This window comes from Platalea leucorodia (assembly GCF_965183815.1).
Source record: "Platalea leucorodia genome assembly, chromosome: 4".
NCBI classification, from domain to species: domain Eukaryota; kingdom Metazoa; phylum Chordata; class Aves; order Pelecaniformes; family Threskiornithidae; genus Platalea; species Platalea leucorodia.
In genome coordinates, this window is record NC_138826.1 from 45,250,906 (window position 1) to 45,275,716 (window position 24,811).

At 49.0% G+C, this 24,811-nt stretch overlaps 1 protein-coding gene across 1 annotated transcript in view; it reads right to left on the reverse strand.

Annotated features, from left to right (window-relative positions):
- CCND2 (cyclin D2) overlaps nucleotides 1-4,691 on the reverse strand; it is a 35,128-nt gene extending 30,437 nt beyond the window's left edge. Inside the window, exons 1-2 of the mRNA XM_082308914.1 lie at nucleotides 4,438-4,691; nucleotides 2,662-2,877 (exon numbers count right to left, since the gene is read on the reverse strand). Coding sequence (XP_082165040.1) covers nucleotides 2,662-2,877; nucleotides 4,438-4,632 — 411 coding nt within the window. The 5' untranslated portion in view covers nucleotides 4,633-4,691. The remainder of the gene's footprint in view (nucleotides 1-2,661; nucleotides 2,878-4,437) is intronic.
- Nucleotides 4,692-24,811: the final 20,120 nt, after the last annotated feature.

Below are 24,811 nucleotides of genomic sequence, written 5' to 3' on the forward strand. Positions count from 1 at the left end.
AGCCTGCAATTAGATATTGCCAAGGTCACTGTGGTCCTTTCCTAGTAACTTCTTTTAAATGGCTATAGTCCTTACTTCATAGCCATTTAAAGCCCTAGGGATAACCATGCACAAAAATAACCCAGATAGATATACATTCTCTTTGTCAAAACTGGGGAAGTTATCTTGATGGCATTCTCCCCCAAAACTGTGTTCAAAAGCTCCTGCAGATAAATCTGATGGCGCTTAAACTACTCCAGGACAGGCTGTGCAGAAAGGAAATGCACGTAACGCAGCCAAGAAGTAGCCTGTGTAAATTATCTGCCAATAAATCATGTAGGATCCATTCCCACATTCTTTGCACGCCCAAAACTCCCAGTGAAATCAAAGGAAAACTTGGGCGCGTATGTAACTACCGGCCATTCCCTGCGATGTCATCACACGTAGAAATGGTACCTAATCAACAGATTCAGCCATGGGGTTCAAGTAGGGCTAGACGTGCATGCTTCAACATTTAAAGTAAGTTTCGAGCACCTTACAGTGCCCCGCAGAGTGAACAAAGCTCAGGCCTTGGACTCGTTTCTGTCTCATGCATCAACTATTAGCTATTAACTAAATTCCATGCACTGATTCTTGAGTCCTGATGATGCGTGAGCCTGATGGAGCCCAGCGTGGCGGGGAGCCCCAGCTAAGCTTGTAGAGCTGGCAAGTCAAAAAAAAAACGTCCTTTAATTTTGCAGCCGAGGAGACGTCAACCAGCGTTGCTGAGAAACCATAAACATGGACCCCACAATGCCATTTCTGCAGTCGTTTCTCTGAATAGATGCCCGCTTTAACAGCAAGTTACTTTCCTACAGACATTCCTACTGGATTATGACAGAGCCCTCCATAGCTTGAAAATATCTCATGTTCACATATGTAACCGGCCCCAGAAACTAGATGGGTTTTTTTTATTTTCTCAAGAAAAGCCATAAAATATTTGAACAAAATGGCAATTATGTCAACTAAGGACTGATCTTCCCAACATTACTAACGTGACAGATTTTGATACAGAAGAGCACTTAATCTAGAAGACTGAATACAGAGAAGCACTTGAAACACATGCTTAAATCCACGTGGCACAAAAAGGCAGGCACAAAGAGGTAGGCACGCCGTCCCACGCCTCCTCGCGCGGGGCCGCGGCACTTCCCCCGGCAGCCCCTGCCACCAGCGGGGCACCTCGCGCCCGCGACGGCCGCGGCAGCGTTTGCACGGCAAAGCTCTCTCCTCCGCAGCAGCGCGAGCTCCCAACCCCTCCCCGGGGGGAATTCCCACTGCCTTCACCCAGTGATTCATAGGAGGAATTCTCCTGGGATTCGGCCGGCCACGCGCGTTCACCAGGACCTGCGAGAACAAAGCTATCTGGCCGAAAATACCTCTCACCGAGAGGCTCAAATGCTCACCGAGCGCTCTATACCACGAAGCGCTTCTCAAGTATTAATTATTCCATTAAATAATTTTGATTCTCTTAGTTTCTGCTTTCACTATGCCTGAATTGGTCTCCAGCCCTCCCGGGAGAAGTACCAGACATGGCCTTTTACTCAGGGGGGTGTTTAAGCGAGATGAATTTTCATCCCACCACCTGCCTTGGCGATAACCTACGGGCAACCACGTTGGCAAAAGCCACAGGAACAAGCCCGCTGCTTTCCAAGATACAGAACCAGCCATTTCCCCGCTGGCACCTGAGCCTTCCTAGATGCCACCCGACAGCAAAATCCCACCCCCCGAGCTTCAGTAAGGAGGGGAACCCACCCTTGTCCGGCCACACCGCCGGGCACCGACAGCAGCTCAACCGGCGGGAGGCCGCCCGCTGTTTTGCGAGGCGCTGGGCAGCCGGCGGCTCCCCCCGAGGCGGCTGCCCCTGAGGCGGCTCTCCCCGAGGAGGCTCCCCCCAGGGTGGCTCCCCTCTGAAGCAGCTCCCCCTGAGGCGGCTCCCCCCCAGGCGGCTCCCCCCCAGGCGGCTCTCCCCGAGGAAGCTCCCCGCCAAGGTGGCTCCCCTCTGAAGCGGCTCCCCCCGAGGCGGCGGCTCCCCCCGAGGCGGCGGCTCCCCCCGAGGCGGCTCCCGCCGCCGCCGCCGCCGGGGGCGCGGGGCCGCCCGCCCGCCCTTCAAGGGGTGAAGTCCCGCCCGGCGCCGCGTGTCTGCCGCCAGGTGGCGCCGCCGCCCCGCGCCGCCCGCCCCGCGCACGTGCGCCCGGCGCCTCCCTGCCGGCGAGGTCCCCCGCGGGGAGACCCGCACCCACGGGGGGGACGCGGGGCGCGGGGCCGGCGGGGGACGGGACGGTCCCCGCCGCAACCCCGGCCCCCCCGCGGGCCGCCGCCGGCAGCGCTGCGCCCCTCACCGCGGCGGGGAGCGGGTGCGAATGCCGCAGGCGGCGGGGCGGCTTCGGAGGAGCCAGAAGCGACGGGGAGGTCCCCCGCCTCCCCCCTGCCCCGGCACCCTGCGCCCGCGGTTTGGGGTCGACCCCTCTCGGAGTCTTCAGCACTTTCTGACCGAGTGCATAAAAACCCGTGAAAAGCGTGATTTTTTAACAGGCTGGGGGGCGGGTGGCGAACGTGATGGCTCGCCCTGCGAGGAAGGGCGAGGGAAGGAGAAGGCCGCCGGCGCAAGAGCCGGCGGGGAGAAGGTGGAAGGGGGCTGCTTACCAGCAGCTCTTGGGGTTTGATGGAATTGTCCGTATATATGCACAGCTTCTCGGCTGTGAGGGGGATTGTCTCTTTCAGCTTGGAGGCCAGGAACATGCAGACTGCCCCCAGCAGTTGCAGATGGCACTTTCGAGTGGGCACCACAGCTAAGAATCTGTCCAAGTAATTCATGGCCAGAGGGAAAACTTCTTCTTCGCACTTCTGCTCTTCACAGACCTGCAAGCGAGGAGCGTGGGGAGGGGAAGACGGGGCGTGGGGTTGGGGGGGGGGGGGGGAAGAAGAGAGAAAGAGACAAGAAGGAAAAAATAAATAAATGAGTGATCCCACGAAATAGACCACTGCCTCCCTGCTATGGCTCCTGCTATTTTTGTTTCCAGGGGAGCTAAATTTTGGGGGAGGGGGAGATCTCTGGAGAGGCTGGGAAGGCTGTCAATCGGCTTTCACATTCCTTTAGTTCATTCAGTAAGAAATGAATTCAAGAGACTGTGTGGGAGAGCCGAAAAGCCCCATCCAGCAGCAAGCGAGCAGCCTCCGACTTTTTTTTTTTTTTTTTTTTGCGACCCAATTTTTCCCTTTTTTTTTTTTTTATTTCGTCATATTTTCAAAAAATCGATAAAAATATCAAAACTTCCCCGGGGGTCCCGGTTTTGGTGCCGGTGGCATCCCGGGACGGTCCCCTATCGTTTCCGACAATTGCAAAAATTCCCCCGGGGGGTGTCCCCCAGCCCTGCGCCCCCGATCCGGCGGGGGGGGGGAAGGACGGGAGACACAGCGAGGGCGAGGTGGGGTGGGGAGAGCCCGAGCAGCCTGGATCCTTTTAGTAGGAGCGAGCGAAAAAAATTATTTCAAAAATTTACCAAAAATCGGAGCCGGGGAGAAAAAGCACAAATCGCACATGAAAACCAAGCGGGGAGTCTGCTCTTTCTAACCCGGGGGGTTTGGTCCGGGAAAGGTCCCCCCAAAAGGAGATCCGAAGGGGCAAATGATGGGTGGTGGGGCCAGGGCAAGGCAAGCGAGTCTGCGGGGATCTGGGCCCGCTGCCGCCCCGCCTGAAGTATCGGGGCGAAGAGGGGGGTCGCGGCCCGCTCGGGCTTCCCGACAGCCCCCCGCCGGGCCGGGGGGGACCGGGGCGCGGTGGCGGGGTGCATTTCCGAGCCCCTTCTTGGAAAGGAGGGGGGAAGACGGGCTCGGCGCCTCCGAGCAGAGTTGCATGCAACGCAACATGGCGAAAAAAAGGCACGTCCTCGCCACTGCATACGTGGGCATGAAATCCTCGCTGGGCAAAACGCGGGGGGCACCGGGCACCCCCCGACTCTCGCCCTACCCCGGCGCAGCTCCTTTTCCCAAAAAAGCCTCAACCTCAAGCGCTCTCGGCCGCCCGCAGCCGGAGGCGGCTTTTCTTTGCTTTTTAATTGCAAATGACTTTTCCAACACTACCCCCCCCCCCCCCCCGCGCTTCCTCCCCTCCTGCACCCCGCTTTTGCAGCAGCCCCCCGGGCAGGGGCGATTTCCACCGCGGGCTGACGATGCTCCCCGCGCCCCTTCCCCCACCGCACCGCACCGGGTGAGCTCGGGGGGGGGACGACGGGGACGGGGGGGGACGGGACAAGCTGAACCCCCACCGCCAGCGGAGGGCCGAGAGGCTGCAGGGGGAGAGGGGACGGGGCGAGGCGGAGGTGCTGCCCGCGGCGGGGAGCCCGCAGCCGGCCGCCCTGCCTCCCCGGCCGGCACCGCTCCGAGGGGCAGGGGCCGGGGGAAAGGCGCCGGGATACAAACCTCCAGCATCCAAGTGGCCACCATCCTCCTCATGAAGGGCTGGATGTCCTTCTGGACGCACTTGAAGTAGGAGCATTGGGGCAGATACCTCTCCTCTATGGTTAATAAGTTGTGCAAAACGCGGTCATCGTAGAGCAAGTTTGGGTCAGGCAGAGCTCTCCTCATGGGATCCACCTCGCAGCACAGCAGCTCCATGTTTCCAAAGAGATCTCCCTCTTTCTCTGATGGAAAAGTTTTTTTTTTTTTTTTTTGGAGGGGGGAAAGGGGGTGGGGAAAGGAGAGGGGTAAAGGAGGAGGGGTAGGTGGGTGGGAGGAAGACGGCAGGGCTTTCCAGCTCGCTCCTGCCTCCCTTGAAACTCGTCTCTCCCTCTCTCTTGATTTCTAGCCTAAAGTTGAAGCACAGTGACGCAACTCGCCAGAGCAGGCAGTTCTCTCTTGTTATTATGGAGAACAGCAGCTGGTCAGACGTAACATCAAACGCGCTTTTTTTTTTTTTTTTCCCTCTCTATAAGCTAACAAGGAACCAGGAGGCCCTCGTATAGGGACACGCACACATACAAATGACAGCTTCTCTTTTTCTTCCTTCCAGCGACCAAATGAAATCCGCTCCACACTTTCCTTCTGCGGGAGCCCGGCTGAATCTATTCCCCCCCGCCTTTTTTTTTTCTTATTGCAAGAAACTAAGGGCTCCCCCTCGGTACCCACCGAGGCGATGGGGGCGAAGGATGCGGTGTCCTGGCTCGGCGGGGTGCCAGATCCGCGTCCCGTCCCCCTCCTCAAGCCCTTGACTCACTCCCCCCTCCGCTACCCCCTTAATCTGCAGCCGGGAGGGGGGACACAGAGCTCCCTGCTTAACAACCAACCCGAAAAAGACCCCAAAGCTCCTTGAGGGGTGGGGGTTCGGCGGCGGCTTCGGGGTGAAATCTAACAATAATCACCACGCTACTTCCTCCGGCACACATACGCGTTTCTCGCAGGCGAACCGTTTTAGCACTGCATGGCCACACTGATACAACTTTCTAGGAAACGCAGCGGGGGAGGGAGGGAGGAGGGAGGGAGAGAGGTTGGGGGGGGGGGGGAGAGGGGCCATGTCCCGCACCGGGTGCCTTCCACCCTCCTCGCCCTTCCCCGGCGTCGCAGTCGCTCCCCGCCTTGCAAAACGTGTCAACTTTGCGAAGTCCCTGCCGCTGCTCGCTGCGGTGGAGCTGAGGCTCCCGAGGGGGAAGGAGCTGCCCCGGGGCCGGCCGGGGATGGGCTGCCCGGGCGGGCGCGCAGCGGCAGCGGCCCATGCGAGGAGGAGGCTGCCCGGAGCCGCCGTCCTCCCCCCCGGGCGCCGCGGAGGTGGGCTTGCAGGGGGTGGGGGGGAAGAAATACCGCCTTAAAAGTGTGAGTGGGGAGTTTGGGGCGCCGCTTCCCCTCCCTCCATTTGCATAGCCAATAGCTCTGGGGCTCTCGCCGCTGCGCGCTGATTGTTACCGGGCAGATTATATTTTAAGGACGCATGCTGCCCGGCATCGAAAGCAGCCCGGGAGGGAAGAGGGCGAGGTGGAGCCCCCTCACCTGACCGCACCGCCGGTCCCGGGAGCCGCACCGGCCCTGCTGGCGTCGGGGAAGGCGGGCGACCAGCCGTCGTTGCCCGCCAGTGGGCAAATGCGCCCCCTCCCACGCCGGCCCTCGCCCCTCTGCATCAGAACGGATGGGAGGGATGGGACCGGCTTTGCCGCGGGTTGCATCTCTTTTCCCTTGCAAAAACCGGCTGGGACGGCCCGGTACCTCACCCGTCCGTCGGAGCAAATGGCTACTTCGCCAGCAAAAAGCCAGCAGGGCTCCCTGCCCCCCGTCCTGCATCCCTCAGTAACGCGGAGCCGGGCCGGGACAGCCGACCCCTCCACGCGTTGCTAGCAGCATTTCCCCGCAAAATCAGCTCCGCGCCCCCCTCGTCCCGTCCCGTCCCGTCCACCAAGCGAGCAGCTCCTGGCCACAGCCGAAACGAAGTCGGGGTGGCGGCGGCCGGGCGCTGCCGGGCACCGTGTGTGGCCCCTCGCCCCCCCCGCACCCACCACCCACCCGAGGCGGGAGCTTACCGGGGCCAAGCCCGCCGTAGGCGGAATTGGGCAGAGCTTTGCCCGGGAAGGCTGGCGTTTTAGGAGGGCGAAGGAAGGGAGCGCGGAGGGGGCACCCCCCGCCGTACGTCGAGGGCGGCGAGCGGGGACCCGCTGCGGCGCGGCGTGCTCCGCAATGAAAGGCTCTTTAACTTCCACCATTCATTTCCCCTTCCTGGCTACTCCTGTGAACAGGGAGCGTGTTGTGTCAGCGCACGTTTTCCTTCTCCAAACTTAAATTCATAAGCGCTCCCGTCTGGCTTTGTAGCCCGACAATGCAGCGATTGTGATTTATGTGGGTTTCGGGGGGGAGGACAACGGGTGTCCTAATTGTCCGGCACCGACTTTCCGAAGTGGGGTGATGTCTGGGGCACGGCGCGGCTGCCGGCGGCGGGGAGCCGCGGGGACCGGGGGAGGGATGCGGGGGGCCCCCCGCGCCCCGCGATGGGGCGGCCGCCGGGGGAGCAGCCGCGGGCCCCGCCGGCGGGCCGCTGCCTCCCCGCCACCTTGCTGGGCTGGGGGGTGGTCCCGTTCCGGAAAAAAAAAAAAAAAACAAAAAAAACCAAACCACACAACTAAATCAATGGAAGCATGCCAGCTCTGCACGCGGAGGTGCCGTTGATCTGCAGCGACGTCGTGGAAAAAAAAAAAAAAAAAAAAAAAAAAACAACCAAAAACCAAACACACAACCCAACGCTTTTCCCCGGTGCGACGGCTTTTATATACGCGGTACCCGTTTCCAACGGGCAAACGCCGGGCCGGTGAAAGGCGGCCAGCGGGCGGGCGGCCGGGGCGGCCGTCGGGGGCCCCGCGGCCGCGGAAGCCGGCGTGCCCGAGCCGCCCCTTCGCCTTGTCCCCGTGCCCACGGGCGCTGCCGCATGTGTTTGGAAGCAGCAGATGTTTTAACAGCCTCCGTGTAGAGATTACCGAGTGCCATATGTTAAATACCACCCTCCCTCCGGAAAAGAAAAAAAAAAAAAAAAAAAAAAAAGAAAATAAATACGTCTCGCACTCGCTCCCCGTCTTTTGATGAGCTACTTCGCCCGTTTAAAAGCATAAATGATTAAACCAAACGCCGTCGGTATATGTTCCCCCCCTCCGGCGGCTCCGGGAGCGGCGGTGGGCGCAGCCCCAGGCGGGGGCTCCCGCGGAGCAGCGCTGCGCCCTGCGCGGAGCCTCCGCGGCCGCGGGGGAACCGCGCTCCCGGGGCGGCCCCGCCGCCTTCCCCGCCGCCCCCCAGCCCGGCGGGAGGGGGCTGCCCGGCTCCCAGCCCCTCGGCAGCCGCCGTCACTGGTTGTGCCTGGAGAGCCCCTCGTCTTCGGGTCGTCAAGCCTGGTGTCACTGCTCCCCATCGTGCATCCCACACGCAGGTACCGTGACATCGGTAATATCTAATGGTATTTTATTGGTGTTCGTCCGAGAGCGCGGCAAAACGCGGTGACTTGTTTTTTTTTTTTTTTTTTTTAAATAGATCCTTAATTCGTCATCACTCCTATTTATTTCATTTCTTTTCTTTGCAAATCCCGGAGAACAACCTTGAAGATGCTTCAGCGGACAGCATGGGATCAAGCTTTGCATTTGAACCGCAGACCGATAGACATGTTGCGTGTGCACCCGGCGGCCGCAGGTTTTTTGTTTGTTTAAATGAAATAAGTATTCCCTTGCACTGCTTGAAACCTGAAGGCTGGAGTGTGAAACATGAGAATCTGAAAGTGAAACCGACTGGAAGCCAAAAAAGAAACAGATGAATGTGTTTCCACTGTCCAAGCTGAGGAAAGCCCTGAAAGCAAACAAACACCATGAATAATAAAATGTGCAATAGATTTGAAATAAAATTATTCCATCTTCAGTCAGTGGAAGCTGTCTATCTTGGCAGTGTTTTGTTTTTTTTTTTTAATATCTGATTTTTTAGCTCTTCAAAGGCAAATTCCGTAATTCCACGCTGTGCATTCAACAGGAACAACACAATAAAAATTATCTTTTCTTTCCTCTGCTTTCTGATTAAAGACTTGAAAAGGATTTGGATACCGCAGGAACTGCTGCGCATTGCCCATGTATTTTCAAGGAGTTATTTTTAATTGTACGGGCAATTTCTGACTCTAAATACCTGTGTAGTGGCAGCTTTATCATTAACAGCCACCTTAAACAACATAATTACTGAGCAGGTGAAATATATCCTGTAATAAAACTATACTTGCCTTTACAGGGTGATTTTATGCAGGCACAACAGTTACAGCATTAACTAATGCATTCTGTGTGATTGCTTAACACATTTTTAATTATTTGCTCCTTTCTGTTTTATGCAAAGTTTCTTCTTTACCCTTTCTCATTCCTTTGCTTACACTTCTTCAGAGCAGTAATTAGAAACTGTGTTGGTGCAATGCCCAGTGCAAGGAGCGCACAACGCCACTCATAGATTTCTTTATTTGGCGAGATGGGAAGGGACTCAAAAAAGAGCTACAAGAGTGATCATGTACCTGGGACTCATGCTTTAGGCTGGAAGACTTCGTAAGTTCATCATGGTTAGCCCAAAGACACTCCCAGGTTTGACATGAACATAGGCTAGAGAAATCTCGAGAAATTCAGGGAGATTTAGGATGGCAGAGGTGGCAGCGGTACATTTAGGCTAACAACAAAGTGAACTTTTCAACTGCAAATTTAATTAATCCCTTGATATTTCATTTAGGGCTGTGTCTTTAAGGTTAGGTGGGGTTAAAGCCTAAAAAGTATATTCTACCACAAATAACAGTCGCAGAGTTGAAGGAGGAGTTACTGCGTGGGGTTCTGTGACCAGCGTTACACCCAAAAAAATCAGATACATAATCCCTGTGATGCGTTCTGGCCTTAAAATTGTTGGATCTGTGAGTCTATATAGAAGCTATAACCTGTGGGAACACAGGCACATGCAGAATTAAGGTGAGATCTTGCAGTTTTTCCTGCAGCAAAGGAGTTGAAACTGATGAGAAATTTCTGCTGGAGCTGCAAGTCTAGGACTGGGATTTTTTTCTCGCTATACGGGAGACAGAGAAATTTTTGTGTTGCTTAACTCTCCTGCTGCCACAGCCTTATCTTGCAGGGGTGCCACGTAGTTTGCAGCAAGGGCTGCCGACTTGATCCTCTCCTGGGTGAGCAGGGCGATAAGGCTGCTGTTGGTTTACAGGGAGCAGGAACACACAACAGGTGCCTCCCACACGCCAGGGAGTCAACTGAAAGGGAGAGCTCTTGACATTTTTTACAGGATCGGGCCCCTGGTATGCAGAGCTGTACGTAAACACCGTCATTCTTTTTTTTGCTAAGCGGTGTGGGGAAAAAAGTTGGCTTTTGGAGCAGATATTTGAAAGAGCAAGAACAGTTCTGACAAATTACAGGTATGAACCATTGATATCTCTTTCATCATTAATAGTATGATAGGATCTGAAGGTGACAATCCTTTTTTTCCCTCTGCTTATGAATCAGCTTGCTTTTCTGCCTAAAATTGATTTTGCTGTTAACCTTTTGCATTCCACTGTATGATTTCCCTGTTCTCTGGGGTGTTTGTATCAGTCCTTAGTTCAAAGATGGCTTTCACATTAAATGTACAATCTTTTTTCTTTCCAGAATGTTAGGAGAGATTAATAAAAGACCCTCTGTCCCCAAACCTTCAGCCGATCTCCAATTTTTGAAGCATCTTGCTGTCACACACCTTCCTTCAAAAGTAATGTTCTGACTTTTCTCTGTGGTCTCTCAGTCTTGATCCAATACATGTGGTTTTGCTCTTACCAGAACAAACGTGGAGCTTCAATTCCATTTTGTTTTCTTTCTGTCTACATTGGGGCAAAGATTTTACATTTAATATCTGTGTGTAGCATGCCCAGGTCTACACAAACAGGGAAGGGGAGAAGACGACCTTCAGAGCAAATTGCTCCTTTTATGGGGAGTTGGGAAGGGATACTGCATGCCTTGATCGTCTTAACATTGCTGTGAGCTGCTAAATAATCACAATGTTTATTCCCAGAAGCAGCTGTATTTTAAAGGCAAGTGTAATGATTTTTTTAATCTGCAGTAAAAGAATGATCCTGACACAGGTTCCCATGCTGAATAGTTTGCTGAAACATATGAGGCATATATTGTCTGGCAAACAGCAACGTATTTTATATGGAGCTGCATCGCTATGAGATTTTGTTTTGAAGTCATGTGAATGTGTTAAGTGACAGCTTGTTATGGGGATAAGTTGGACTTCTCATTTTGTACAGATGTATAGAGCACATCCGAGTTCTGGAAATAGGTGGATTTTTAAAGGGAAGAAAAGCTAGGTTTCCCCTCAGCACTTCACTTGTTTCCTCTGTAAAAGCATCAGCAAATGTCCAGAAAGAAATATTAGTTTCATGAGTATTCTGGCTTAAATAATCATTGATACAGTATTTTGGATGTCCCCTTTGCATTCCAGGGACTCTTTAGATCTGTTGACTTTGGTCTTCTTAACATGGTCAAACAAACAAAAGGAATGAAGAAAGTTTAATTGTCTGACAAGCAAGCAAGCACATAAAAACCAAAACAAGAGTAAACCAAAAAAAAACCTGTGTAAATAAATGCCCTCTGCTGAAGCAAACAATTTTACTTGTTAATGTCCTCTTCAGAAACTGCTGAATTAAAAGCTGTTCCCGTGGATAAATAGTTCAGATATTTTACTACTCTGCTCTGTGTCAATTACATCCACACCTGGGAAAATTAATTACTTTAAAAATATTAATAGCCTAAAATGTTACATTGCATATATATTAATTACCACCTGAATGCAGTGCTATCACTTGCTGCTTTTTTCTCTCCTTCCCTTTTGGGAATGCAGTATTTTATTCCTGTAATGGGGTGTCTGAGCACCAGTGTGCTCCAAATGAAGAAGTATGCGTTTTAAAGTTAGTCATGAAATGAAAGCACTTCAGAAGTCTGTGCCCCTTTTCACAGTGGCAATTACAGCCAGAGTCTTCAGTAGCTTGCCAGGTGCCACATGACTTTTGAAGACATGGTTTTCTTGAGAAGTAAGAAACTGTGGGTCATGTGAAACCCCTCTCACCCATGAGCATCCTTAAGGGATAAGGACAAGGGATCCTTAGCATCCTTTGCTACCCCAAGTCCTCGTGCTCAGCACTGCTGCCCTTGTTGAAGCTTTGCTGGGCATTTGTGTGAGTAACGGGGAACAAAGACCTCAGGGACTAGCCCTCTGCCTTCGCTCAATGGGGTGACAAACATCTTTGTTTCAAGCTCTAGCCCTAGCCGTTTCAGATCTAAGCTCCCAGCACTTTCATGCAGGTAGCTTTTGGCTGGCTGGGGTGTCTTGCTAGGCATGGTAAAAGTCATCTCTGCTTTGTCTGAATTACCTCCAAAGTCTAAAGAGGTTCCTGTTTGGTCTGGGCAAAACTCCTGATGTGGGTAAGAAGGTTGCTTGGGCAGGGACTCAGACAGGAAGGCAGCTGAAATGATAGCTGCCCTCCTGCTGAAGTGGAAAGAAATTCTCACAGGTCTCTGCGAAATCCACTGCTGCTGTCCCTGGAGAGCTCCCAAAGCTCCTCCATCACCCCACAGGGGCAAAACACTTTGGCAGCAGCTGGGCGATGGTGAGCGATTTCTCAAGGGCCACCTCTCCCCAGGGCTATCAGAAGAAATGTCCCTCTCTCTTCTCCGCGGCTCTGCTGCCTCACTTCTACAGCATTTTGTTTTGCTCTCTACTAGAAAACCCTTTTGCTTGATTGCTGTTTTCCCTAATTCTGAAGTTGGTGTTCACAGGCATACACATATGTACACAGGCATACATCCTTTGCAGGACTTGCTGCTCCCTAAAGGGTGCTGCTGCCCTTCAGCTATCTTACTGGATGTTAATACACACAAGTCTGAGAGAAACATTGCTTATAGATGGAGTTAGGTGGGAAATCATCTAGTCCAATCCACTGCTCATAGCAGGGCCACCGTGCAAGCTAGATTGGGTTCCTCAGGGCCTTGTCCAGACAAAATATCCAAGGATGGAGATCCCACAGCCTCTCTGGGTAATCTGTTTCAGTGCTGCACCACTCTCAGGGAAGAAGAACCTTTCCCTTGTGCCTGGTCAGAGCTTGCCTGGCTGCAACGTTTGTCCATCACCGTGAAGTTTCCTGAGTATTTGAAAAACAGCAAGAAGCAGTGATAGGTGCTTGCTGTCCATTGACATAACTCCATGTACATAGCTCAGGCTGTAGTGTGCAGGATCTGTAGATGTGGGTTTTGTTGGTAAATGGAACTAAACTGCCTTATTAACTAAGAAAAATCACTGGCACATGTTCAACACTGGTCGCCTTCATTGAAACCTCCAGATCTCCTCCACTGTTTCCTCCTTTGGCTCCGTTCTTGGTTGTGAGCTGTGCTCTTTCCTCATCCCTGATATTGCAAATCTGTACCCCCAGCAAAACTCTGTTGTGCTGCTGTCTCATTTCCCTGTATGCTGAAACTCTCACCTGGGCTTTCACCTCTTCTTGACATGGCAATAGCCACTTTGAAGAGGGAGTTCCTGGGGCAATGTTGTTAGCTGCTCATTTTCCCTAGGTACAGTCCAATGGCAGAGTCAGGGCATTGGGCTAGGGGACCTTTTGCCTGAGTGGCTGTTCCGATGCCCAGACATGAACTGTTTCTTGGGTTTCAAATTTTTATTTATAAGGCTCTTTGGTAGCAATCACCATCCTCAGAACAGATGCTTCACAATGACCTGCAGGTTAGAAAAGCATCATTTCTGTTTTACAAATGGGAAGCTGAGGCTCTGTGGTGTAAAGCAACATCCTACAGGAGCTTCACAGCACATCATGGAGTAGTACTGCCTTTCTGATGTTACAGCAGTACCTGAAGAGAAACATCTCCCTCATCAGAGTGAATGGGATAGGTAGTATTTTTAAAGAATCCATGCACAGTGTAGAATCCCAGTTTCATTTTATAGATGGTTGCCACCCTTATGTTCTGGGACTGTCTTTTGTTGTGCCCTTATCTCACAAACATTGCACTAGGAAAGAAGGGAGTGGAGCTGGTTTCTCAGTCTATGAATGGATGGATCATTAGAGACTGTTGGCACCTGAATGGGCTCCTTAGCTTCAGATAACAAACGAATTGCTCCATCCTGGAAAAGATCAGGCTACCCAGCTTCTCTGGAGCAGGCTGGGATTGAGGGAAAAGTATTCCCTTAGAAGCAGGGCTAAGAAGGCATATGCAAAGAAAGCTTGGAAAGATAAAAAAGGAAGAGAGAAACATACTTCTGCAAAAGAAGGGTCCTTTAAAATGAGAGAGTACCTGAGAATGGGAGCTGCAGAAGAAAGGCTTCAATTTCATTTAGAGAGACCTTGTAGAGGAGTGAAAGAAGGTGCTCCTGAGAGGACCTGGAAAGGAGCTGACAAAGGATGGTGAAGAACCAGAGGCAGAGAAGTGCAGATGGGCTCTTCTGTTGCATTATTTAACTCTATATATTTTCTTGCACGTCTCATTTTTACGAACGTTACACAGTTGATCTGCTATGTATTTTAATAGTTGTTTATCTCCAAGGTGGTAAATTATAAAGTAGAGGGCCTACAAGGGCGGAGTGCATGCAGAAATACAAGCTGAAACTCCTGGAGAGCTGGGAAAGCCAGCGTTAGTCTCCAGTTCTGGCTGTGGGGTCTCAGGGAGAAGTACTCAAGGGAGGACCTTGAGAACACGCTTATAAATCGAGAAGTACTCAAGGGAGGACCTGTGCCCTGAGAACACAGTTAGAAATCTGCTCTGCTTGGGATCTGTTTGCTTTAAGGAAGCATAAAAAGCACATGGGTCCAACGTGCTGTGACCCAAACACAGCCTTATTATGAATAATCAGAATATTATGTGTAGGGTTTTGAAAAGATTTAGCAGGTTTGGGGGACCGTGTTTTTTTTTTTTTTTTTACTTGTTTTGTCCTTTTTCCTGTGAAAGTCAGGGACAGATTGAAATCTGCTGACTCTAGCGCTTAGAAGATGGTTCAAAGGACCCAGCTTCTGGCTCAGAGTTTCTAAACCCTGCTGGGAATCAGAACATATGTCCAGAAGAGCGTCGGATACCTAGAGAAAGTTAGAAAGAGAAGTAATTTTGCTTCTTTTCTGAACTGAATCACGATTATAATGTTTGCTGACAACTTTCTGATGCTTACTGTAACTAGCTTTTTTTTTTTTTTTTTCTCTCACACTACAGAAACAGCATATTCTTGTCATGCAGCTGTTGCTTACTGTGTCTTCCTTCTGCTTTGGGTGGATTTTCCCATGTTCATATCCGTAGCTTTTGAGTCCTTCTGTCACTGAACAGCTGCAGGCTGATACTAGATAGAGCTGAATTTTTTTCTGTGTTCACACACAAGCAGGCTTGTGAACAAAAGATTTTTAAGAAAGCTGATAAATGAACAAGGTCTTTTGGACGATGCAATGTTGCTAACATTGCAGACAATAAAAATCCTTGTACTTGTACTCACTTAAAGCAAAGGAAGACATAACTCAATCTGTTTTATCTGTGAGCCTCCAAGCTTTTCCCTACAGGCTTGAGAGAGGATGTTCTATAATGAACTCATCTTTCATGTGACAGAAAGGGAAATGCTGTCTCACAGGCTAATGATTACATTTCTATCTGCTGTTTAACTTGGATGTTGCCTTCTAAGGGGAGCCCCAGTTTTACTGGTCAGAACTTAAGAGAGGATCAGGGCTTCCCGGGTAGTTCCAGCTCTGACACGTGCAAATCACATAGCTTCCCTCTGTCTACAAGGAAAGCAGATACAGTTATCTCGATGTACATCCATCTCAGGCATGCTCTGAGGTTTGATTCAGTAAATTTTGCCAGCTGTTTGGCAGGCAGAGGACGGTGGGCCCAGCCAGGCACACTGACTGCCATTGTCTCCTGAGCGGGATGGAAATAGGAGCGTATGTGGGGAAGTATCATGTACACTTGTCCCATTCTTGCACCTCTCTCACATTTCCTTACAGCTTTGGTTTTTGCCTGTGGACCCTGGGGACATCAGTGTTATTTGTTTGTTTTTCCTGCTTCCTTAACATTTTTCCATTCTCAAAGTAATTCATCTGAATGTACGAAAAAACCCCGAAACATCAGCAACTGACCCATTTAGCTGGCACCATCCACTGTCCACTCTTGCACAAGTGGGCACAAGGACAGAGACAGATCCTGGTGCCGTGGGCGGGGGCACCACGGGGCATTCTCTGGCCAGCTCACCCCATGCAAAGTGCAGGAGGCTTTTTTGAGGGGGGAAGGGGAAGGCCAGGGTGTCCAACGAGGGGTTTGGCACAGAGCTGGCCACTCTTTGCCCCCTCTGCCAAGGGGCTTTGCCAGCATGGACATTTGCGTGTGCTGGGGAGAGCAGTGTGGGCTCAGAACGGGGGGAGGGATATGCAGACAGATGGACAAGGGAGGGTAGCAGGGTTATGCCCAGCTCTGCTCAGCCTCCCTGAGAAAGCCCTGTGTCACAGCTGCTTGGGACACTGCCAGTGGTGGGCTCTGGTGTGAGCATGGTGGAAGGCAGGGGGAAGCACCAAACCCAGGCCTGATACTGGAAGAGAAAAAAGAAAGCAATAAAAGAAATCTGGGCGTAGCTGGAGACAAGATACTGGGCAAGGCAGGTCCTTGGTCTGAACTGGCTCAGCTATGTCCCGTTGTTTTCCTGCTTTGCTTCGTGTGTCTCTTGTCTTACGTGTGGTATTGCAAGGTTGCTGGGGAAAAGATCGTGCCATGGATTTGTGTTTGTGCAGAATCAGACACCCGGGGACACATGTCCATGTGCTAGCAAGGAGACATAGGTTCATTTTCACCTTCTCTTAGGGCAGCCCAGTCGTTTTAGACCTGTGGTCCACTTCCCCAGCAACAAGAGAGCTGCGAGGAGAAATATGTGAAGGCTTCCATGGCATTCACCTGTTATACAAAGTGCTTACAGCAGATAGAAGGGCAGAGTGAAAATATTACATGATTTTTAACAGCTTAAGACAGTGAAGCCAGCCTTGGGCAGATGTCAGCCTGCCAAGGCACATTGCTCTGTTGGTGTAGGTCTATGTGCATTACAGCCTTGTGGAGAAGAGTCAGACTTGAGAGACGTTTATCTTGTGGTCAATTGAAAAAGAATGCAGTACTCTGCCTGAATGAGCTCTCACATAGACTCTTACAAAGCCAGAGTAGCAGCTTTTGCTCTGGAAAAGTTATTCCCTGTTTTCATCCTATCAGTGAGATCGGGACATGTAACTGACAGGGATGAGGAAAAGAAGTATAAAAGGGTAAGTGGTATATGGGACACAGCGAGTCTGCTGTTGGCACTTTCCAATAAATGTGCACTTTCTCCTCTACTGGTCTTTACATAGGGAAAGTGCTCCTTATAAAACACAGCAGAGCCTCTTCACTGTCCTGCCAACCTTTTCATGCTGCCCTTCTCTTCCTCAACCCCTACAGACACTTGGCAGCGGCGAGGCATCTGGTGTCCTGTGATTGCCGCTCAGCATGCTGAATGGTACCATCTAATTTCTTCCTGGGCTCCCTGCCCTTCAGTTCAGACCCACCTGCTGCGTCTCATTGTACTGCTGCATGTGTGGCCAGTCCCATAATGGGAGCCTGGGTTGCGGTTATCAGCCCCGCTTGGGACAGTGCTCCCCAGCCAGTGTAGATGAAGTGTCATCCTAAGAGCAGGGTCTCATGCTGGGGAGATGTTGCTGCTAGTCCTACCCTACTGCAAATACTCCTCATCTGACACTGAGAACCTAGGAAGAGGTTCCTTTGAATCCTTTTATTCTCTACTCTCACTAACGATGGCTTAATACTGTGGTGAAAGCATGGATGTGGCAATGCGAGTGAGGGGAGAGAACTGTGTGGGACCTAAGGTGCAGAGGGAACAGGGCCAGAGAAGAAAAGTCAGAGGAGCAAGAGAAAGCTTTTTCAGGGGAAGAGAGGGAGAGTTAAAAGTGTCAGTTGTGTGAAAAGTGGAGACCTGCAGCGAGAAGCACTGCTTAAACTCTGCATAGGGTGCTGTGCCAGCAGGAGCTAAGCTACGACAGTGGGCACTGATGGAAAATGACAGCTGCAGTTTAAGTCAAGGAAGGATTCGGGGCCATCTTCCATCACATTTTGACAGGCTGCAGCATGGTACTGGCCCAGAGATACTGCATCATCTCAGTTGACATGAGGGGGAATTAAGAAATCTGGCAGTAATCTGAGCAAACCAAGGAGCTGAGGTGAAGGAACACAGTATCGGTGACAACCCAAATGTTATAAAATGCTTTTAGCTAAAGACTTAAAGAAAACAAAAAGTGTTGGGGGGATTGCTTATACACCGATGTGACTTAATATTTTGCACCAAGGAATTATTACAATTTATAAAGCCTTATTAATGGGGGCAGTACTTTGTAAACAAGAAAGAAATAAAAATTTTTCTCTAAAAAGTAGCACGGGATTGGAAGGGATCACCTTCATCACCAAGGCAAGTCCTCTGCAAATCACAGGCCACTGAACAGAGGTGCTGAGCTCAAAGGGGTTCATCACCCATTTATTCCCATCGACCCCATCACAGTTTAGAAGGTTTTTCAGCACTCCATAGGAAAATCCTGCAGGAAAAGCCCAAAGCAAAGCCATGGGAAGACTGTATCATGGAAGAGTGGGATAGATCAAGGACTTTGCTGGGATGGTCAGCTCCTGCACTAACAGGGCGTTTTAATTCCCTGTTGATCCTAAGAATTGGTTCTTCATCGAACAGCTTCCAAAGGCTCTGTCAGTCAGCAGACTGCTTATGTTCAGAGGATGTCAGCATGACCACTAGCCAGGGATGCTGGAGGTTTCAGTGCTCTGAGGAGCCCTGCATGGTGACCTGGGTCTTCCTTCAAACTGTGGTTGACCAGGGAAAGGCAAAACCCACAATTTTCATGGAGGCATGGTATTCATCAGCTGATGCAAACAAAGAGCGGTTCAGTCTTCTTTCCAGCTCCCATGCAGACAATGCTAACACCTATGGACTCCAATCACAGGCATAATTCTCTCTCTCTGGGAGTTTTCCCATTTAGTTATAATCTCCTTTTCATAAGTTTCTAAAACTTCGTCTTCACTGGGGAAAAGCAAAGGAAAGAAGATTGGAGGGGCAGATTGAATTTAACCTTGCTAAGTGCATGGAATTGCACAAGAAAAGATGTGTCCCTGATGTGTCCCTTAAAGTCCCTGGGAGCCTAAGCACCTTCTGTTGGTAGGTACCATCCTGCTCAGTTTTAACTATTTCTGAGGTGTTTAATTGTGTAGCATTTTTGATAAAGCTTTTTCCTCGCTTGCCACAGCAGTGACTTCTCAGTTACAGATTACAACTGTGAATGGGGTATGGATGAGGTTGTGAGCCTGACAGTAGCTGATTTTCGCCTGCCAGTGTTAGGGGAGATGGAAGAGATCTCTCTGCCAGGAGGGCAGGAGCTAGGGGAGGTTGGGAGGCTCGGTTGGACTGGCAGGGGCTTTGACGAGGGAGCTCTCTGCTCCCACCTGTTGGTGATTAGGGGGAGGGATAGGCAGTGATAGAGCTTCATTTGCATCAGATTGCTACCCAGAAACCCTCTGGTGACAGTTTGAGGCACTATCAAGTCAAAACCAACTGGGTGTGGAGGAAAAAAGAGTTTCTAAGAAGTTGTCAGAGACTTTCCTGTGCTTTTTCTCTTCTGAGTGATGCAGTTTTCTCTGAGCAGTGGTGCAGTCCAAGCTGCAGTCTGGGGCAGAGCTATGATGGGGACTTCAGGATGGCAGGTGATGAGACAAAGCCTTCTGATAAGGAGGTAAAAGAGTGATGTAGCAAGTTGTTGGATGGCATCCCGGTGTGATAATTGCCATGTTGCCAGCATAAACTTTAATATAACATGAGCAAGGATCCCCTAAAATGCATTAGTGGTACATTTCATTCCTTTTGAGTTTGAACACTGAAGCCTGACTTTCAAGCTTTTTTTTTTTTTTTTTTCTGTGAAGGTGAAAATTCTTCCATAATTTATGGCTCCAGAACTTGGGGCCATAAGCAAAAGCCACGAGACCTAATAAAACACTCTAGATACTGTGGCTGTATGGAGCAAGATCTATGCTGTTTTCTGGTCTGTATTGTTGTTTGGTTTTGGTTTGTTTGTTTTTTTTTTTCCCCACATACACAGTTGGCCTAGGAGAAATGTTTTGAAAAAAGTGACAAAGACTATAGAGTTTCCAAGGCCAAGCAAGGTGACATTTCTGATGAGGTGGGAAGGTAAAGGCCATTTGCCAGTTCTGGGGACTGCAGAGCAGTAGGAACAGTGTGCACTGGGTGGCATGTGAATAGCTGTTTAGAATAAAAAAATTAGAATTTCTTCTACAAGGCATGCAGAGAATCAGTAATGTAATTTCAGTATTTGTTATGACAAAGATAAAAAGGTACTAGGTGAATGCAAGGAGAGAAGGACAGATCAAACAGTTTTCATTAGAAAATGCCAATCCTGTAAAATGTAAGTTATTTTGTAAACTGCTTTCAGTGTCTCTGAAATTGTGTAAAGGAAAACCTAGGAAAACACCCAGTTTATCCTTTTTTTGGTTTTGTTTTTAAATAAAATATTGTCATTTTTCACTTTGAATCAACCCTTTCAATGAGACTTCATATTGCATTTGTGTGACCTCGTTGTCAAAGAAAAGCTGAACACAAACCAAAATCCTCTGGACTGTTCTGAAGCAATTTATCATTGCTGATGAAATTTTTGTCTGTGGAGAAGTGTGGAATTTTCAGTCTTCTTCCTGCTTGAAGCTGAGCTGAATTTGGACTTCCAAAATTCTTTTGTGTGAACAGAATCTACAGCTGCTGGGTATGGCTCCTTAAAAGACAGTCCCCCTGAGACCATGGAGCCCATAGCCTAAACGTCTAAGGAGCAGGTGAAAGATGCATTGGGGGGAAAAAAAGGAGAAGGGCTCAATCTGCAAGGTGCTGAGGTCTGCAAGGTGCTCAATTCAGCAAAGTTTTTTTGCGGGCTTAGTTTCGTTCTCAGTGACTCAGTAACAGTTTACATGCCTGAAGTTAAGCACCTGCTTAGGGATTTTGCTGGATTGGAGCCTGAACACTTGGCAGCCCTGGGATCAGGTCTGTTTTTAACTCACCACTTCCAGACTCTTATCCTCCTCAGTATCACTGCCTTAGTCCAGATCCCCACCTGATTCTTCTCTCACCCCCTCATTTTCCAGACTCCAGCAGAAACTCCTTAATATCTCTGCCTTTTGTTTTTTTAAAATTCCTTGCTTGTATTTATATTTCTTCCCAATTTATTATCACCTGCAACTTTCATTCATGCACAGATCATTCCCTCATCCTTGATCATGTGATGAATGCAGTTTAATAACACCGGTACTAACACTGATCACTTTAACACCTTGGGAAAGAAAAACCAAACAAAGTCCTTCCAGTTTGATTCATTGCTGTTTATCATTACCCTTGTTTCCGGTCTTCTAGCCAGTTTGCAGCCCATATGTTAATACTTTTTTTCCAAGCCAATTTGGACTAATTTCTCTGCTGATGGTTTAATGGGACATGGGATCAAATACTTTACTAAAATCCAAACACATTGGATCTCTTGTATTCCCTTCACCCACTAATTGTGTAACCCGTCCAAAAATTAATCAAATTTATCTGGCAAAACCCGATCTTCTCAACCTCTTGCTGCCTGTTTCTCATGATTCTCTTACCCTGGAAATGTCAAAAGATGTACCACCCCCTCCCACCCTCCCTAGTTGTTTCCGTACTGTATTTTGGATAGAAACTGTACTTACGGGATGAGGGAATCTCATGGCGATCCTGCATTGCACTGGGCTGTAAGTCCTGGGAAGAAGGAGTGCTGCCAGGAAGGGTGTATTACTAGATGTGCCACCAGATGAAACGCTTCCCTGTCAAATATCCAGTGATTCGGAGTGCTTTCACACAGTGTCGTCCTTGGTCTGTGTTCCAAAGGGTATTATCAAAAGAGTAGGCATCGACTCTTAAGCAGTTAAAAGGAAAGCAAACAAAATCGCTCATCACTTTGGACATTTAGGTCTCTCACTCATGGTCTGAAATGACCCAGCCATCAGTGGTGGATAGACTAACAGTGCATTATTTAAATTCTTGCACCTAAAAATACCTTGAAAAAGCCCTTGATGTCTCAGCTGAGACTGGAAGCAGTTATGTTTGTGTGACTGGGCTGTGAATTACCCTTTATTTAAAAGAGCTTCTTAGAGAAAGAGCCACTGCAAGGGGAGGAAGGACATTCTTGTGAGCTGATAATGGAGATATAAATGTTTGAAACAAAAGGATCCACTGTAACTATAAAATATACAGTGCTGGAAGTGTTGAGGAAGAGGCAAGACTGTATGGAAGGAGAGAATGAACTTTAACAAGTATCTACCACAATAAAGTACAATCCAAGGCAGTAAAATGAGAGTTTGAAAATAATAATATATTTTTTTTAAAAGCCAAATTTTCAGTGCTTTGCAAATCATGGTCAGGGGTGTGATATAAAACCATCTGGTAGAGACAACAATGGAAAACAAAACTAAATCATCATACATCTGGCATTTTGTACTATGAGTTTTCTCCATGTGTGTTGGTCCTCCAACAGAGCTGCTTGCTTTGCATACTTGATAGCAATTCAGCGACCACAAAATATTTCTTTTATTCCAAGGAGATTTTCAAAATTATCTGAATCTTCCCAACAGGCTTCCCAACAGTACTTTGTTTCAGGTAAGTCTGAATTTGAATAATTTGGTTTGTTGAAATAGCCCCAGATGCTTTGACTGGCAGAGGCTCCACGTTAAGCTGTGTTGCATTGCTTCCTGGGAAGGGGAGTTGCAGTCCTGTGGCTGTGCTCTCTGATCAGACCATGTCCCCCCACGATGTAGTGCAATCTCCCCTTTAAGCGAGCAACCCCAGGAGGCAAGAGAACATGGATGGGGAGCCTGTAGTAATGAAGAAGGCTGTGAGCTCCTTCACTGCTCCTTCCCTGGAGACAGCACCCTGGCACCACTGAAAAGCACTGCTGAATTTTGAGCTAGCTCAAAATGAAATGTGTAGGATGAGTTCAACAGATCAAATCAAAACATATCAGTCAAGGGATGCTGAAATTTTTTTGATAGAGAGTGACAAAATTAAGAGTTTTGCAATTTCTATGTAGTATTTTTACTATTGCATTTGATGACTATCTCCTGAGGTAGGTGGAAAATAAACATTGCAATATTTTCCTGGTGTTGGAAATCACTGGATCTGCTCAACTCAAGTTCTAAATGATTTCATTTTCCAGCACACAGATGTTTGCATCCTTGCATACCTGCTCTCTCCTAATGCCAAGCTTTAGTTCCTTTTTCCTCCGAAGTTGTGCAAAGACATCTTGAAACCTCAGAAGAAAGACGGAATATTTATTCTAGGTGTAGCTGGGGTTGTTTAAAACTCTAAACTGTGGGTTAAATCTCAAAGTCATTACTTAGTTTTATTTAGGTTTTTATCAGGTAAGGTTATGTTTGATTAAGTTGGTGCCCATGTAAATACAACACCACCCTGCCAAAGACCTGGCCTCTGGAAAATGAGTTAGAGCCAAACATGGTGCTTTCGTCCTGCCTTTCTGCCAGTGGACTATCATGCCAGTCGAGACTTAACTGGTAAATGGCGGAAGAAATGTTATTTTATCCTACCTGAGAACACGGCCAGTTGCTTTGTATTTTTTGTTTACTAGCTCCTTCTAAAACAACATCTGGTCTGATACACTGTTTTGCCAGTCAGTAAGCTCTGTTACAAAATGCATACCTTGTAGCTTAAGTTTGACCTTCATGTAGGGTTGCACCAATGGATCTTCAGTCAAATAATAGGTACATGGCCTTTTCCATGAAAAGTCATTGTAGCAAGGCTATAAATAGAGCTATACTATTCTCCCTCTCATTTTGGGGATATGTATTTTATAATTTTAAAAACTCATGGATGCTCACAAGTTTCTGTCAAAAATGCAGTTGTAAAATTTTTACTAGACTTCCTCTACATTTTTGCTGGCTTTTAGTAAATTGAAGTATCTATGCAGCACAATCAGATTAGATACAGACCTAATGTACCTAAAATGTTTCCCCCATGACCTAATTCCACCTGGCTTAATCCATTTCAAACACTCGTTCAGAAAGTTTCGTGTTTTCTTGTCTTCCCAAGGCTGCCTGCTTGTTTCTCCAATAGCGAACGCGAATAGGCTGGGCTTAGACTTTGTGCTTGCTCTCTGCCCACTGGGGACCTTTGAGTGCTGAAGAAGACCCAAGGCAATGGTGCCAGTAATGGTTTCTTCTTCCTCTCTATCATCAGTTCGAGGTATTAGTAAAGCATAGTTGCGAAGGATAAACCACTGGATTTTCCGTGTGACGTTTCCCTGTTCTTTGCCAGCATTAGGGTAAATATATTTTAACCTTTGCGTTTTTTTTCTTCTCATTGATCAGCCAGAGCTTGCAGTAATTTCAAAGGAAGAAAGGCAACCATTAATCTGAAGGTATATGATGTTGCTTGCCATTATGCTTTACCTACAGACACCTGGGGTGCTGGTGGACTAGTTCCAATGAGTGCAAACTGTGTTCAGTTTTGGGTCCCTCACTACAAGAAGGACATTTTGATGCTGGAGCGTGTCCAAAGAAGGGCAACGAGGCTGGTGAAGGGTCTAGAGCACAAGTCTTATGAGGAGCAGCTGAGGGAACTGGAGTTGTTTAGTCTGGAGAAAAGGAGGCTGAGGGGAGACCTTATCGCTCTCTACAACTACCTGAAAGGAGGCTGTAGCGAGGTAGGGTTTGGTCTCTTCTCCCAAGTAACAAGCGATAGGACGAGAGGAAATGGCCTCAAGTTGCGCCAGGGGAGGTTTAGGTTGGATATTAGGAAAAATTTCTTCACGGAAAGGGTAGTCAGGCCCTGGAACAGGCTGCCCAGGGAAGTGGTTGAGTCCCCATCCCTGGAGGTATTTAAAAGATGGGTAGACATGGTGCTTAGGGACATGGTTTAGTGGTGGACTTGGCAGTGCTAGGTTAATGGTTGGACTCGATGATCTTAAAGGTCTTTTCCAACCTAAACAATTCTATGATTCTATGATATAGGCTAACATATGCTACACATTGATCTGTGTCTGTGGATGAGGTCCACCACTCCTCTGGGAAATCCACAGCTGAAAAATGATTAAAAAGTCACTATCCCTACTATGAAAAGGCTAAGCTAGTGTACCTGAGGATGTGGTATGCTTTGAGCCGATCAAACAGCTAGCTGCCACTTAACGGGGCAGTCCTGACCT